The 16182-nt window shown below is 43.7% G+C and overlaps 2 protein-coding genes across 2 annotated transcripts in view; both read left to right on the top strand.

Annotated features, from left to right (window-relative positions):
* The window catches only part of LOC111604023 (pneumococcal serine-rich repeat protein), a 30795-nt gene extending 24378 nt beyond the window's left edge, over nucleotides 1-6417 (top strand). The window contains exons 16-19 of the mRNA XM_030224123.1: nucleotides 44-1619; nucleotides 1671-2042; nucleotides 3593-3903; nucleotides 4500-6417. Coding sequence (XP_030079983.1) covers nucleotides 44-1619; nucleotides 1671-2042; nucleotides 3593-3903; nucleotides 4500-5360 — 3120 coding nt within the window. The 3' untranslated portion in view covers nucleotides 5361-6417. The remainder of the gene's footprint in view (nucleotides 1-43; nucleotides 1620-1670; nucleotides 2043-3592; nucleotides 3904-4499) is intronic.
* A 4229-nt stretch (nucleotides 6418-10646) lies between these two features.
* On the top strand, nucleotides 10647-15696 carry LOC111604044 (WSCD family member GA21586). Its single transcript, XM_023321900.2, has 5 exons — nucleotides 10647-10852; nucleotides 13371-13523; nucleotides 13592-13721; nucleotides 14123-14506; nucleotides 14801-15696. Exons 2-5 carry the CDS (start codon nucleotides 13389-13391, stop codon nucleotides 15118-15120), a joined length of 969 nt encoding a protein of 322 aa, XP_023177668.1. The 5' UTR covers nucleotides 10647-10852; nucleotides 13371-13388; the 3' UTR covers nucleotides 15121-15696.
* Nucleotides 15697-16182: the final 486 nt, after the last annotated feature.

Here is a 16182-nt window from a genome sequence, read left to right as displayed (position 1 = left end):
ATCCACTTGATACTAATCGCACTTTGTATCCATCCATCTCTAGGTAAACACGCCGCCTAACATCAGCAGCAAGGTGGACTTTGCGACGGCAACAGGCGGTAGCGGTGTTGGTGGTGCAGCAGGTGGTGCTGCGGGTGCTAGCCAAAGTTTAACCGTTGCCCAAATCAAGCCCATCATGAAAGTCTCCTTCAAGCAGAAGATACAACAGCTGCAGGGCATAGTGCCGGCTATACCAAGTGGTAGCAGCACCGCAAGCACGACCGGGACCACCAGCACCACCGGTGCCATAGCCAAAAAGGAGCCACCCAAATCGCTGGCAGTGGTGGCCAAACATGGCGGCACAGCTCTGCCAATAGAGCCAACAATTGGGGCTGGTGCCGTTGGCCAAACCTTGGCCGCCATCACCACCCAGTCGAAGAAGCTAGTGAAGCCATTTACACCACAGCCATCGGACACGGACACCGATGGCACGCCAATTAAGCCTTGGTCCAAGCTGAAGCTGGCCACACTCATGTCATCCAGCTATACGAGCTTAAACAACTGCTCGCCGGACGATCTGGCAACGCCGCTGAAGAACTACTCACTCAGCAATATACCACAGCAAATGGAGAGCACCACGAGTGCTCGACCACGCCACCACAGTGCCCGCAGCTCCCGCCACAGCCATGGTCACGGTCACGGGCATGGGCGTGGCCATGGCTCTACCTCGAGCACGTGCTCGTCGAGCACACGCAGCACGTTGAGCACGACACGCGATTGCCTGCGCCTGCAGAAGCCGGAGCAGAAGCTGCCCGAGGGCGAGACCACAACGGGCGGACGTAAGCTGTATCAGAGCGTGTTCGATCTGTCACCGGAATATTGTGGACTGCCATTTGTGAAGCGTCTGAAGATCTTGAACGAGCGCCAGAAGCTGGCCGAGCTAGAGAAGGCGCTGCAGACGCGCAGCTTCAGCTTGGACTGCTCGAAGTCGAGCAGCGGTAACAACAACGAGGTGCCCATTACGGAGTCCTTGTATCGCTGCTACAGCGACACCTCTGGCATCTACTCTCAGTTTCTGAGTACCTACGAGTCCGCCACCACCACCAGCAGCTCCACATCCACATCCATTTCGACCAACACATCCACCTCGGATGGCAATTCGAAGCAGCTATTGAAGCAGTTGGATTATATGCCCCTTAGCCCCGAGTCGAATGAGACGGTGGAGCGGCGCAAGCTGAAGAGCATATTGAAGAAGATGCAGCAGAGCGGAGCAGCTGATGATAATGGTGGTGGTGGTGGTGGTGCTGCTGCTGCTGATGGTGATGCCCAAGACGAGGCGAATGCCAAGACCAAGACCAAGGCCAAGGCCAAGGCCAAAACCAGTGCACTGTCGAGGGGGCTGTTAATGGAGCCGACCTTGGAAGGGTACGTGGCGAGGCACAGTAAGCTCTTGAAGAGTGTAACCTTCCATTCAACTCTTTCTAGCCCGCCCCCCAGTGCCACAGAGGAGGGGCACTTAGCGGCCCTCGGTGGTGGTGGTGCTACTGCTGCTGCTGTTTGTCTAAGCAGCAACAGCAGCAAAAGCAACAACACACAATTCGCGAGCGCGGGCACTAGCACAAGCTTCGGCTTCGGTTCCAGTTCGGGCTCCGGTTCCGGTTCCGGGACGGTAACGGTCATCGGTTCGGGCAACGGCAACGAAAGTGTGGCAACGTCACGATCAGCTGGCCTTGTGCTGCCAGATCAGGCTGCCTGGTCGCCGACGTTAGCATTGGTAACGCCAACGAATTCGCCGCAAGAATGTTTCGCCGCATTTGAGCCGCAGTTGGTCGGCGGCAACGGCGTCATCGCTGGCGTTGGCAACGGCTCAACGTCAATCGCTTCCGCAACCGCATCCGCATCCGCATCCGCAACCGCAACCGCATCGTATGTGGTCGAATGCTCGTCGAATACCGAATTTCATGCACAATCCACAACATCCACAGATTTGAATTTGAATTTGCAGCTCCGGCAGAACACGACCAATGCGACCAGCCAGGCGGGTCAGTTGCCGAAACTGGAAGGTAATTACGATAACTGCTATCGATAGGCGATACTATTGCAGGTCTCTCCTATACTTAAAAATATATATATATATATATCAAATACAATTACTCCAAGTCCAACGCTTACCACGCCCTCAAGCTCAGCAACACTTAGTAAATAACTATCGATTGTGCTGTCTCTAGCTGGCATTAAGGGTATTTCACTTGAGGTTAATTTTTGACAACATTTTAATTTAACATGGCCCACATTTAATTTCATTTTTAAAGTTATTCGTTTGCTATGCTGGAATACCCCTAATGCGACTCAGACTGAAGCGCTCTGCATGCTCCTTGCAGCGCCTAAAAGCACACTACACAAACTGCGAATGCTTCGCTCTGGCTTTCCCGCTATCTCTCTCTCTCTCTCACTCTGGCTCGCCCTCTCTCTCTCTCTCTCTATCTCTCTGTCTCTGTCTCTGTCTCTTTAAATGCCTTTAAATTTATTGCATGCTGATGCCATATCTTGGCACTTGCTATTTGGTATTACTTAGGATATTATTGCTTAACATTGCGAATGCTTTTATGCTAGGCTAAGCGTTGATAGCACCTTATAATTTACCTTAATGTCTACAAACACACAAACCAAAAAACCACATCTTTCTAGGTCTTTTAAGCATAGAATATGTATATTTGTACTGTACATAAGCTAAGGTATATCGGTTTATCCGTACAGTAATATCGATTTGCGTATAATTAAGGGCTTTTTAGTACACTTGAAAATATTGTAAATATTTGTTTCACATATAATTTAAATTGAACTAAGCTTTAACTTTATAGAGATTAATAACTTTTTTGGGTTAAGTACACGATCTGCACCGCCACAATAGCATTTTCAGCCCGTTAACGTACGAGCTCGTCAGCGATAAGCGTTATCGATAAATTGAGCTTGAAACTTATCGAAGCACGCGCACGCACGCTTTGGAACGCAATGGAATGAAACAACGACGACGGCGTACAGTACTTCAGCATGCAACTAACACGCACACAAAGACACTCACACACACACACACACACACACACACACACATATAGACATACACATAGAGAACACTAAACGCTTTTGTAAATACGTAAAATTTGACAACATAAAAGAAACACAGAAAACCCGAATGAAAACTCTCGAAACTTTTGCGCAAAGGCAGCTGTAATTTGTATGGGAATGTGTGTAAATAACTGTAATCTGCGTATGTATGCATAACCTATATTTTGCTTATCATTTGGCAATACAACCACCACAACAACAACAACAACAACAACAACAACAACAGTAGCAGCAGCAGCAGCAACAGCCGAAACGTGTTCTGCTGTACTTGGCTCTGTCTGTCTTTTTCCCACTTACACACTCACACACTCACACACACACACACACACACACACACACAGTCGCACACACGCGCACGCATAGCTGTGCCTCTCACTTGTCCGCCAGGGACCGTACACAACTGTACCACAAGAGCACGCACAGGGTTGCCAGATCATTGCATTCAGTTACTAACCAATACGATACTCCATTTGAATTTGAATTCAAGGCTTTCCAGAGGCGCAGGATTACTTCAATCAGATACTCAGCGGCATCAATCACGTGATCAAGACGCACATGAACGAAATGCACTCGAAATTCGAATCGCAGTTCTCGAACATGGCCGGCGAGGTGAGACGCCGCGACGCTATCATTGCACAGCTGCAGCTGAAGCTGCGTTCCATCGAGCAGAAGCCAACGATGCCATCGACGACGCGTCGCATCAAGCGCGAGAAGCTGCCCCAGCTGTCCGTGGACGATGACGAGCCAGCCGAACAGGACAACAGCAGTTCGGGCTCCTCGGCCGAGTTGCTCTTCATGGTATGCCCGTTTCCATTTCGTATAGTGTAGCTCTGTCTGTCCGCCTAAGCTGATGAATGCAAGCCATGGCTATAGATTGTTGGGATACTTCCCAAAGCTAAGCTGCTAATTGACTGCTGCCCAGTCAAAACAAGCTGCATCTTCCACAGCTTAGCAGCCTTAGCCTCAGTGTTTGCTCTCCATCCACACCTAGTGCCTGCCTGGTAGATCGGAAGAAACTGTATCCTGCCTCAACCCTTCTCTATGCAATTGTCTTAAAGTCCGCAGGATATTCTTCTTCAGTCTGAGTCCATAACCATTATTAAAGTCTTAGCATGAAGGCTAAAGGCCAGAGATGACAGCGCCGTCCTGCTTGCCAATCAGCTCATGTAACACATCGAGTAGCCAAGGTCATTTGTTAACTGCAACGTGCTGCAAAGTGTTAACTGCAAAGGCAACCTGAACGGCGCATCGTTAAGGGAGCTGCTGATTTGCGAGACTTACAAATTGAGCGGCTTGAATGACACGTTGGCTGTGAGGGGGCGGGGGCAGAGGAAATGTGCTGCTTGCTCTGATAATCCATTCTTTGTTCTTACTTAATTTCTGCTTGCCTGCAGCGCGGCGACTCGCTGGACACTGTGTTCACCTCCTCGCCGCCCATCCAGGGTCGGCGCAGCATATCGCCTGGTCCCAGTCGGCATCATGCGGCCTCCGCGAATGCGCTCAACTGTCCGAGCAGCTACTACAGTGGGCCCGGCACATTGGCAACGCGGCACGCACAGAGCCATCCCAGCTTCTATACGCCGCATAGCAGTCACGGTGGGGGCGTTCTGCCCGGCTATCGGGACTGGCATGAGCAGGGCATGGGGATGGGAAGCAGCATGACAGCTGATAGCAGCAGCAGCAGCAACGCCGCCATGATGATTGCCGATGTGACGGGCAATTTGACCCGACTCTCGGACAGCGTCATTCTCGATATTGGCGAGAGCTCCAGTTCCAGCTCGTCGTCCAGCAAGGTGAACGTCGATGTGGACGACGACGACGACGAAGACGACGATGAGGCGGAGGATGAGCTAAGCGGCGCGGCACTCGTGGCGGCAACCGGCAGCAGCAACAACGATTGGGAGGTGCAAATGCTTGCCGCCGAAATGGAGAGGCAGGAGCGCAAGCGAGGACACTCGCTGTCCGACAATCTGGGCGAGCTGCGGCACTGCAGCACGTTTCTCCGCAGACGTCGCAAGTTCAGCGACACCGAAACCGAATGCAGCGAAACGGATGCCGACGAGCGTCTGGCAGGCGGTGTCGGTGGCAGCGCCAGTGCCAGTGGGCCGGCGCCTACAGCTGCCGATGTGGATGCCACAGCCAGTGGCAGCAATCGACCACGCGCCTCCAGCTTGGATCAGTTTAACCTGCGCTACGGCATCGGGCGCGGCATCTTTAAAGCAATGAGCATCGATCGGGATAAAGACAAGCTTTGAGAACTATAATCACAGTAGGACCACGACACCAACAGCAACAACAAGGACAAACACGACAAACAACCGGACAGCATTACAGATGGTACAACAAACACACTAACACACTTCGGTACATATATAGATATATATACATATACTTATACATATACGTATGTATATATAATGTCCATGATATGTTTAGCCCTAGAAAACTCGCAAGAGCAAGAAAACCACAAAAAAAGATTAATGTAGGGGTATTCCCCCACAAAAAAAAGAAAACAACTTACAAATTAGTACTTGAGATAAGAAAAAGAAGAAGAAAACAGACAACCAAAGCGAATTGAGTAGCCTATCCACCAGTTAGTCCAGAAACCAAATTTACCTATTCGTATATCGTGTTATCGTTATCGATATTCCTTTTGTCCATAGCCAAATTTGATTTACATACGTATTTAATTAACTGATTTGCATTTATGTCTCGTGTTGATTGGCTATCATTATCGATATCCTGCTCATATGGCAGTAGCCAGTTATCCTGTTATCGTTATCGATTATTATTCTCTCTCACATAACTATCAAAATCAAATTCCAGAGTCCATGTATGCTAATGAGTTTTTTGTTGAAATGGAATATTTTAGTCTCACGGATATTCCATGCTCATGTTATCGTTATCGTTATCGTTATCAGCTTCCTCCTATTTGATCATTTCTTGTTATTCAATATCAATCGGGATGTTGATTCCCTTAAAACTTCTAAATCATAGACATATCCGCATACAGTTCGCTCTCCTGTTATCGCTATCGTTATCGCTATCGTTTTGCTTAACATTTGATACATTGGTCATCTGCGAGTACCTAGATATAATACCGTCCTATATATAGCGTCCATGCCATCGGCGCCCATTATATGATTTGTATTAGTATTGAAAGTGTGACGAGTGTCGAGTTCTGATCCATCTATCGTTTGCCTTGGTTCCTGGACATGTCCTGGTGGATGGGCTTCGCCTCAATGGGAAAACCATAATGTATATACCTCTTATCCTATTAGGTACGTAGTTATACACACACACACACATACACAGACAAATCTATATATATACATCTATGTATATAGGAAGTATATACATATATATATATATATATATATATATAAATGAAAATATATATATGATATGATATGAAATAGTGTAACGAAAACCGAAAGCTTTAATAACTTATATAGAGAACTATTTAAGAAACATTTTAAATACTAATCAATTCAAGGAACAACAGCAACAAGAGAAGATACCAACAGAAGCAGAGAGTAAATCGTTAAGCTAGAAACACACAAATATTGATAATATATATATTTATGTATATATATATATACATCCATCTATATATATAGATATTTAGTATACATATATGAAGTTATATAATATACAAATACTTATACATAGAGCCTTTAGCATATACATACATACATATATACTATTAACACATGGATAATGAGTTGGAAGTTATTATTATTAGATCTGTCTAAGCGTAAGTCTACTTGTTACCAGACCTATCTACACCTAAACCTACACCTACACCTACACTATAGCAATCTAGCCTAGAGTCCAATGAATGCAGCAATAATCGATACTACTATACAATGCTATCAGGCAACTCACCTCTCAGCTGTCATCTCTCATCTGTCATCTCTCATCTAGTTAGTCTAGCGGACCCATTGGCTTTATAGTTTTCGTTTTGAAACACTCTCCTTAAAGCACGCTGGGTACACTTTAGCTTTTATATAGCGCCAACTTCCTCTACGTTAAGGCGGGCATTTCCAAAAAGTCTATTAGTTCAGTCTCTAGCCGATGCACGAACAACAATACTTAAGCTTTGCTCCTCACTAAATAGGAGCTCCTCCAATCTAATGTTTCATCTACAAGCTAAGCGCCATTTTATTGTAACACTTAAAGCAAACATTTAACTTAACAACTTTAAGCAAAAAGGAAAAGAGGAAAAAGGAAAAAGGAAGCAAATATAGTTAACTTTAAGAAGCGCAAACTCGACAAAGAACTAAAACAAACAAAAAAAGAAATAATTGTTATATTGTGTTATGAAACAAGAAACAAAACAAACAACAATGAACAAAGAACAAAAACTGTTTTTAATCGAAATATTTTACCAAAATGTTAAAAGAGAAACTTGTTACTTTAAGCTAGAAAAGACGCTGTTAGAGACCGTCCCCACACCGCCCTGAACAGTGTACCAAAGCTTCGAAATTATCGATAGCACTGATGACGTCGATATCGATTATCAATATTTGATTTAAGACGAAATGGCATCAAGGCATCAATCTCAATAAGAATTAAGGATACTACCGAGCCTTGAACTACGTAATGCGTGCCTCATTGGTATTTAGTCTAATTATCGATATATATTTATCGATAGTTTGGCAACTCAACGCTCGACCGCCCGCGCTGCCCTAGCCGAACCGTTGTTATTTGTAGTCAAATGTGGCGATTAACCGAAGGCCTAGCCACGCCCACTATAGAGTTTCGTAGCGCCTAGACAGCAAACGTTATTAATCGTTAAGCGTTATCGATAAGCAAAATAACAGAAAAAGCTAGCCTAACTATCGCATTGTGCATTGTGCATTGTGCATTGTGTAACGTAGTTCGCGCACGACGAAACAAACCGACACTCTTCAGATAATATTTATATATCTATGCACACTACACACACACACACACACGCACACACATACACAAATATGTTCTATATGCTACTACCAACTAACCATATGTAAGAAATACAACAACAACAACAACAACTACTAGTCGGCGTCTGAGTCGTACGCCATTTTGCATTGTACAAAAAGCACAAGAAATGCCAAATCGACATCGACATCCATATCGATATCGATGACGATAACGCATCAATTCAAGGAACAATTTCAATGGGTTCAATAAATGGGTCACAGCCAGCTAAACAGTCCAACTAAATTTAATTAAAAGTACCAAAAGCCAAAGGAAAAAAGCACAACTTAATCGAAACTCTCGTAGCCATCTATACTGTTAAGTGATTATATAGTCAATGTATGCACACGGACATACATGCGCGACATATGTACAAACATAAGGTATTATCTTGTTTTCCATATTCGTTCTGTAATTATTTCATTGTTGAAATCTTTGAAAAGAAAAGCAAAAAAAAAAAACAAAAAAAAAAAACGAAATGTTTTTTCTCTTTTATTTACATACGCCAGGGACCACAAAAGTTTTGATTTTTGATTTTCCTTTTTATATAAGGACAAACGTGACGAAAGTATAGAGCACGATGCTAGCAAATGTAATACAACTAAATCTAATGGAACTTACGATATATAAATGCAACTATGATAAATGTAAACTGTGTAAACTTCATCATATTATTTGCATCACAGCAAAGCAAAGCAAAGCAAACAAATAAACACACATACACACGTGAAAGGGATTGAGAATATCTTTTAGAAAAATGTTCCATATATCGAGGTATATTTCAGAGCCAAGAAATATCAATTCGACAGCTGCAGAAATACATCCAGAAATATCCGAAAGAATTGAGAATGTCATTCATTTGGTTTGGTTTGGTCGAATCTGAATTGTAATCGATATATTGCATATTGAAATCGATAGCAGAACAAGATACACACACACAAACACGCACACACACACACACCCATGAATTGTATGAAACTCTGTGAGTCAATTATAATACTTATGTAAATGAATGCTTTAACTGATTTTTGACGACAAACTCCCGACCGCCCCTCTCCTCACTTCTCATTCAGCATTTCCCCATCTTTCGACTCTGTAATTATTATGTATATGGCAGTATTTTAAGTATTACAAATTGATGTCGTTGTTGTTGTTTTACAATTAATCGCTTTAAAGTTATCGATATTTTTGTACATTAGCTTAAGGTAGCCTGTTAAGAGTGCCCCACAAGCCTAGTCTTAAAATATTCATAATTTCGTTTTTCATTTCGGCTCTGTTTCACTCTCTCTCATACACACACACACTATTTCTCTCTCTCTCTCTCTCTCTCTGTCTCTGTAATTTTATTGCTAATTTCGCAAGTTTAAGAACAAATGAATGCAAATTATTATAGAGTTAATGAAATATATGAAGTATACATAAAAAGAAAATGAAATTAGCACATGTTAAAGAAATGCAAATAAAGAAACGAAACAGTTTAAGCGAAATCCCGAAAGGATCAACCGAACACTTGCCTCTCAATTCCGAACTAACTCTCAGTGTGCCAAAAAATCCACATCATATCAAGTTTACTCACCACACGATATGATGTTGCCGCTAAAATGCCCAGAAACAGATGAGAGATCATAAACAAACCTCAGATAAATGAAAGTATAACACGAAAACCAAATGCAACTAAGGTGAAATTTGATAAAGACAAAACCAAGAACTAAAACCAAAATTGAAAAGAAAAATATAATAAAACTAATAATAACAAAAATATATATTAAATAAATTGAAAAAAAAAAACACAAGATAAGCAAAAAAACATGCCTCGAATCGCCTTTATTGGTAAAGTAAAAGTATCTTTCTATGGGAGCTGCCTTAAAAAGCAAGCTGAGCAGCACTCCAAAGGTTCAGTTAAGCAATATTTACAGAGTCCAATTAGCCCTGGGATGTCAGGGAAGGTTTGAAAACGCCTGAAACGTTTTTTGGAATGAGTCTCACCTCCAAGGCAAATCTCAATTAACAATCGGATCTAATCTGTCTGAGATATTGTCCTTAAATCTTCAGAAATCACCGAATATCTAGCTTCCTTATGCTTTTTTAACAAAGAGTTTTTAGTATAAACTCCTCTTCATTTTTGCTAATCGATTTAAACGCTAAGCCAAAGCTTAAATTGCCAACTCGTTATGGCGCCATCTAGCGTACGGCAATGGCAACACTCGCTGCAGCTTTTATACAAGCGAGCTTTAGCATCTCAACAGCTGTGCGCCTCAGCTGAGCGTTGAATGTGCCGTTACATGGCGATAGCGCCGAGTGGCCACTATCTATGCAGCGGTTGGGCAACGCTGTGCGCCGAGCAGAGCTTTCTACGCTCGGCGTCGCTCGCTTTCATCCCCACGATTTGCGATGCTGGCGCATAAAGCAGAAACTCTTCAGCGCATCGACAAGTCCGCGCGAGCCACAAGCTCTACACACGACGCGGCGGCCAACAGAACCAAATAGAAAAGAAGAGCCAACAAAAAAAGGCACAAGGGGAAACAAAATTACAAAAAAATCGAAAACAAACAACGAAAAGCGCAGCGAAAAACAAAAACAAATCAATTTTTTTTTACTAGTTTTTAAGTATATTTATAAAACGGAACGAAACGAAACGAAGCTAACGGAAATGTGTGCGCTGTGTAGGGATTCTGTTTTCAGAATCTGTGGCATGTAACGGTATAGTTGGACGTACGCGAGTGTGTGTGTGTGCGTGTGTGCGAGTGTGTGTGTGTGAGTGCGAAGCGCGGAATCGGAATCGGTAAGTGAAATTTCACAGAACAACAAATATTATTTGTTTACATTTGAATGAAGACCATCTGAGTGTGCGTGTGTATGTGTGTGTGTGCGTGTGTGTGTGTGTGTGCATGCGTGTGGAAAATACTCAAATTTGTGATTTTTTGTTTTTCGCCATCGTTGCAGAATTTGAGATTATTTATTTGATTTCGCCCGCACAGACGTAGACATATACATATGCACACAGTTTGGAATCATAAAAACTGTTGTTAATGCGGCATATGTGGGGCCACATGCAATGCCCACATGCCCCGGCCCCTCCCTCCGTTGCCTACTCTGGCACACGTTAACCCTAGCTACCTGCGCCCCTCTCCCGCACCCTCTCCTGTTTCTAGTTATGTAAATTCCTCAATAGCCAGCCGTGTGAGCATATGTCCAAAATTGCAGCTGGCTTTCGCTCGACCTGGGCGTTAGCGATTTGCTTCGTTCACTCACCTGCCGCCCCGAATGTGGCAGGTGAGGCGCTGGTAGGGGTGGCTCCATGCCATTTAGCTGTCTCGGGGTGGGCCGTTGCTTAGCATGCCTTAGCCGGCTGCTATGCGTGCCCCATCTGATTTATACAATCAAATTATATTCTGGTATTCCCTAGTTTGCGCCTTTCTTTCTGCTTCATTCGCTGCCTCTCTCCCCCTCCCCCCTCCCTCGCTGCCCGTGCTATATGGCCCATTTAATGGGCAGCATTTAATGCAATTGTCAGTTGCGGTCTTTCGCCTTGTTTTATCTGCACTAGTTTTTTGGGCTCTCGGGTTGTTTCAACGCTTGTTCAAATATTTCGTTTGCAATTTGCAATTTGCAATTTAATATTCATTTTCAACAATTACCTGTCTGATAGGCCACATATAAAACGCATAGCTAGGGCTTATAGTCATTTGCCAAGGCCAGCCTAATCACAGCCTCTCACACACGCACAGCAGCCCCTCGCTTGGCGCCTGCAGCCTTTGTGCTTGCTTTACGTGCGTAAGCTCGTCTGACTACTGTTTGAGCGACCCTCGTAGCATGCCACATGCCCAGCTGTTGCATAAATTTTCGCATTTGGTTACTTGTCTTTTACACACTCACACACACATGCACATGCTCATGCTCATGGGTGTGTGGCATGCATATACATATATATACATATATATATATATATATATATATCCATATATATATATGTTTTTTTTTTTGTGGATTTCATGCGCGTGTTGAGAAGCTCAAGGAATTTTATAGTTCGTACCAAGGCATGACAGGGCGATTTCCTTTTGCTACGGCTTAGCCTTTTCAACTATATACCCTATAGCCGGCAGGCGTGGCAAGTGGGGCATGATAACACGCAGAATCGAAATTAATATGCATTCAGCATATCTATATAGACTGTCTATCTAGTATATATCTACAGTAGTTATGCAAATTTAGTTGTGCCTACAGGGTATCCGGTAGTCAGGCACTGCCGCTGCACTACTCTTCTCTTTTCTACATTTTTTTTTTGTGTTTGTCAGCTGTGGTTGAAGTGTAGCCCGCCCGCCCCTGCCCCTTGTGGCGCGTTCAATGGCAATGGTTAGCGAGTAGGCTCGAGGATTGAGGCTATGGCGTCGTTTAGTCCTTGCGCATTTTCCGTATCGTCTCCATAGCAAAATCAACAGAAAAAAAAGGCAAAAAGCGAAAATAGAATAAAATAAAAATAGGATAATTTAAGCCTCGTTGCTTTGAGTTTACTTTGCGTTCAGTTTCGTGGGTTTTTTGTTTTCAGCTGTTTGCTGGGGCAACATATTACGCGAAATTCAGGGGCCTAATTACCCAATGCCCGTCCATGAGCACAAGGGCTCTGTCGGCACAGAGTCTACGCAGTGTATGCCTAGCCACAGCCTTACATAGAGCTCTACTCAGAAGTTGCTATTATTAAATCTGAAACTAAAAAGGAAATTCAATTTCCTAACTGATTTGATTGACTGACGGACGGATGACAGATTGATTGATGTTCAGTGCTCAGTGGCGGAAGCACATCTCAGGGTGTTACCTCTCCCGAAGCGTATGCATGTTGCAAGCAGCTCAGCGTATATCTGAGTTACAAATGGTAAATCTTATACGAAGCTCCTTCTCTCTCTTCTGCCTCATAGGGAAGCTTAGATATGACATTAGACCAGCTTTTCCTTGGCTCCTCCTGCTGCTTGCTTTCCATTCACGTAAGGATTTAAGAACATGTTGACAATGTTTCTTAGTTTACGAAATTTGTCTCGATTCTAAAAGCAAAAGTTCACTTTATCGATGGATCTCTTAGTATCGACATCGTTATCGATCTCTCTGTGCCCATCTCTCTCTCTCTCTCTCTCTTTGTCTATCTCTCTTTTGGTTTTCTTTTACTTGGTTTTCCTATCTCTCTCTCCCTCCATTTCGTCTCTCTCACTCTCTGCCTGTCTCATCATCCCATTTCCACAATCTCTTCATATCTCTCTCTCTCTCTCTCTCCCTCCACCTATCTCACTCTCTGTTTGTGTGTCTTTCAGTAATGCAAAGACGGCGTTATGGCACTGCAAGGCTGGCGCTTTTTCGGTGTCTCGGCAACAATCATCATCTATATAGGCGGCGTGCTATTTCTATCCATGAACAATATACCCGGCTCGCATCCAAAGCGCACACGCATCGAGCGATTCGCCGAGGTAGCTTGACGAAATTCGTAGTTTCGTTTCAATTAAACTGTCAATGATTATTTTTCCCCTTGATACAGTTTTCCAGCTTTCATAGTCCCCGGTTCCCCATGCCCAGTCGAAAGATGACCATTCGCTGGTGTCGCGACCTCAAGTATCTAAATCGCGAGCTTCCAAACTACACAGACTACAAAGCGGGCGACTACTACAGTAAGTACGACCTACAGTGGCACCATCCTAAAGGGTGTGATGCGACTTGAGTCTTAATTCAATAATAAAAATTAATTTATTTCAATCAATACATTCATTTGTTGTCAAGTGGTCAATTTTGTAGACTGCCCTCGCCTAGCATTCAGTGTTCAATTCAATATAGATTCACTGGTCTATGCCAATAGCTGATGAATATGGTAACAAGTCGACGAGTCGATATCGAAATCGATAAATATCGATTTTGTTGTTTATTTTGAAGACTACAAAGTGAAAACTAAATAGAAATAATACAATTATTGTTCACTTCCCGAAGAAGACTCTTTATTTCTTCACTTATAACAAGTCTGCGAAGTTATTAGAATCTAAATCTAAATCTGAATCGATAATATTCACTTTTGCAGCTGCTTTGCCCAGCGATGCAAGCGCCAATCTACAATTACAGGGTATTGCGCCGTCGCCCATGCTGACCGCCTTGGCGAGCTTTCCGGGAAGCGGCAATACGTGGCTGCGTTATTTGCTGCAGCAGGCGACGGGCATATTGACGGGCAGCATATACAAGGACTACGGCCTGCTGAAGACGGGCTTTCCGGCGGAGAACGTGTGCAACAGCTCCGTGTTGCTGGTGAAGACGCACGAATGGGGCGCCAAGGCATGGGCGCCCTTCTCCAAGGCGATACTCCTCGTCCGCGATCCCGAAAAGGCGATCATAGCCGAGTTCAATCGTCAGAGCGGCGGACACATTGGCTTCGCCTCCCCAGATCGCTACAAGCGCACCAAGGGCAAATGTGAGTAGAACGAGGTGAAGAGAGAGAGAGAGGGGAGAGGAGGGAGGAAAGAGTTAGAGAGATAAAAACTGAGTGAGAGAGAGAGAAAGCTGATTCTGGACTCTTCAATCGAGTCAATCTAGCCTTGCCTGTCCGTCCGTCCGTCCCTCTGTATAAACACATCTCGACAACTCCAGGAATTAAGGACTTGAAATTTGAAATACATTTACTGAGGTATCTGCTAGTTGGGCAATCCTCACTGTAGTTATTTTACAACCCAGTTTTTCCTTTCATACTTGTTTCTTCCTTCGACAGATTGGCAACAGTTTGTGAGCAACAAGCTCAAAGGCTGGGAGCTCATGAACCTCAGCTGGGCGCGCAATTTCACGGGCAGCATTAAGGTTGTATTCTACGATGATCTGGTCCAGCATACGGAGCGCGAGCTGCGCCACATACTCGAGTTCCTCGAGTATCCTGTCAACGAGCAGCTGCTGCGCTGCGCCTTGGTGCGCAAGGAGGGCATCTTTCGCAGGAAGAAGCGTCTGCTGTCCTTCGATCCCTACACGGACGCCATGCGAGCTGAGTTGGTGGCACGGCGTCGCATCGTCTACGGCATGCTGGGCAGATACGATTAGACTAGGATTAAGCAACGAGCAAAAGCAATGCAGATAACCACCTAAGGAGGACCGTTCGGCGTCCGACATCCAGCACCACTCAGTTCTCTACTCTCACAGCTTCCCCATGCAGATCCACAAATGCCTTTCAGTTCGAGTCCTTGCTGCAAAAGGACTCTACATAGGACCATAGATCTCAATCGAATGCCGTTTAGAAGCCAACAAACAAACGAATGAATAACAACTACAAACTAAGAACTAGGAATTAAGAACTAAGGATCAAGGCGTAAGGCGTAGACGTAAGCACCACAATAATACATTTATAACGAGCCCTGCCCGATTCGCCCTCTGCCATGCGCATCGTTTCGTCTCCTTTGCTGCTTAGTTCAAATAGCTATACTGCAGATATATAAATATATATATACATATATAGCATATATATACAAATTTTTTTGTTCTAAGTTCGATTCGGTTTCTTTGTTTAGGATAGACTGTAGGAGTAGTCATGCATGCGATTGCAACGAGAACAAAAATCGAGGTATTATGATTCCTGAACGAATTTATGAAATTCATTATACGCCATGTTGTGCTTCATCGCTCAAACATCATATATATATATATATATATATATATATATAGATATGGATATATATATATATATATATATATGCACACGTATATCAACATGTGAATACGTATTCCATTGATATTACTCTGTTTATATTGTGTACTCCAATGTTAGACTATCCTTGTAAAAAGTTTTATACACAATTCTACAATAATTTATTGATATTAAAACAATGATGAACATATTAGATAATTGTACAAAAAAGAAGTTATATATATATAAAAGCAAACAAACAAAAAATAAACAACAACAAAAGTGCAACGAGAATAAGAGTTGAATTCTGTTTGAGTTAACTGGGGTTAGCTATAATGAGGGTGGGCCAACAGCTGTCGGTGCGCTTTGGAAGCTTCCAATTGTCAGTTAAGGTATCAAAAAAGCTGTGACCTTTAAGGGTTGCAGCGTTTGCTTCCTCGATTTTCACAGTAGCTTAAAGCTCGAAAGCTTTAAAGCTACAA

Source organism: Drosophila hydei, unplaced genomic scaffold, assembly GCF_003285905.1.
Source record: "Drosophila hydei strain 15085-1641.00,03,60 unplaced genomic scaffold, DhydRS2 tig00000361-arrow-arrow-pilon, whole genome shotgun sequence".
Lineage (NCBI taxonomy): Eukaryota > Metazoa > Arthropoda > Insecta > Diptera > Drosophilidae > Drosophila > Drosophila hydei.
Note: the sequence above shows the minus strand (reverse complement) of the source record. Positions and strands in the feature narration are given on the sequence as shown.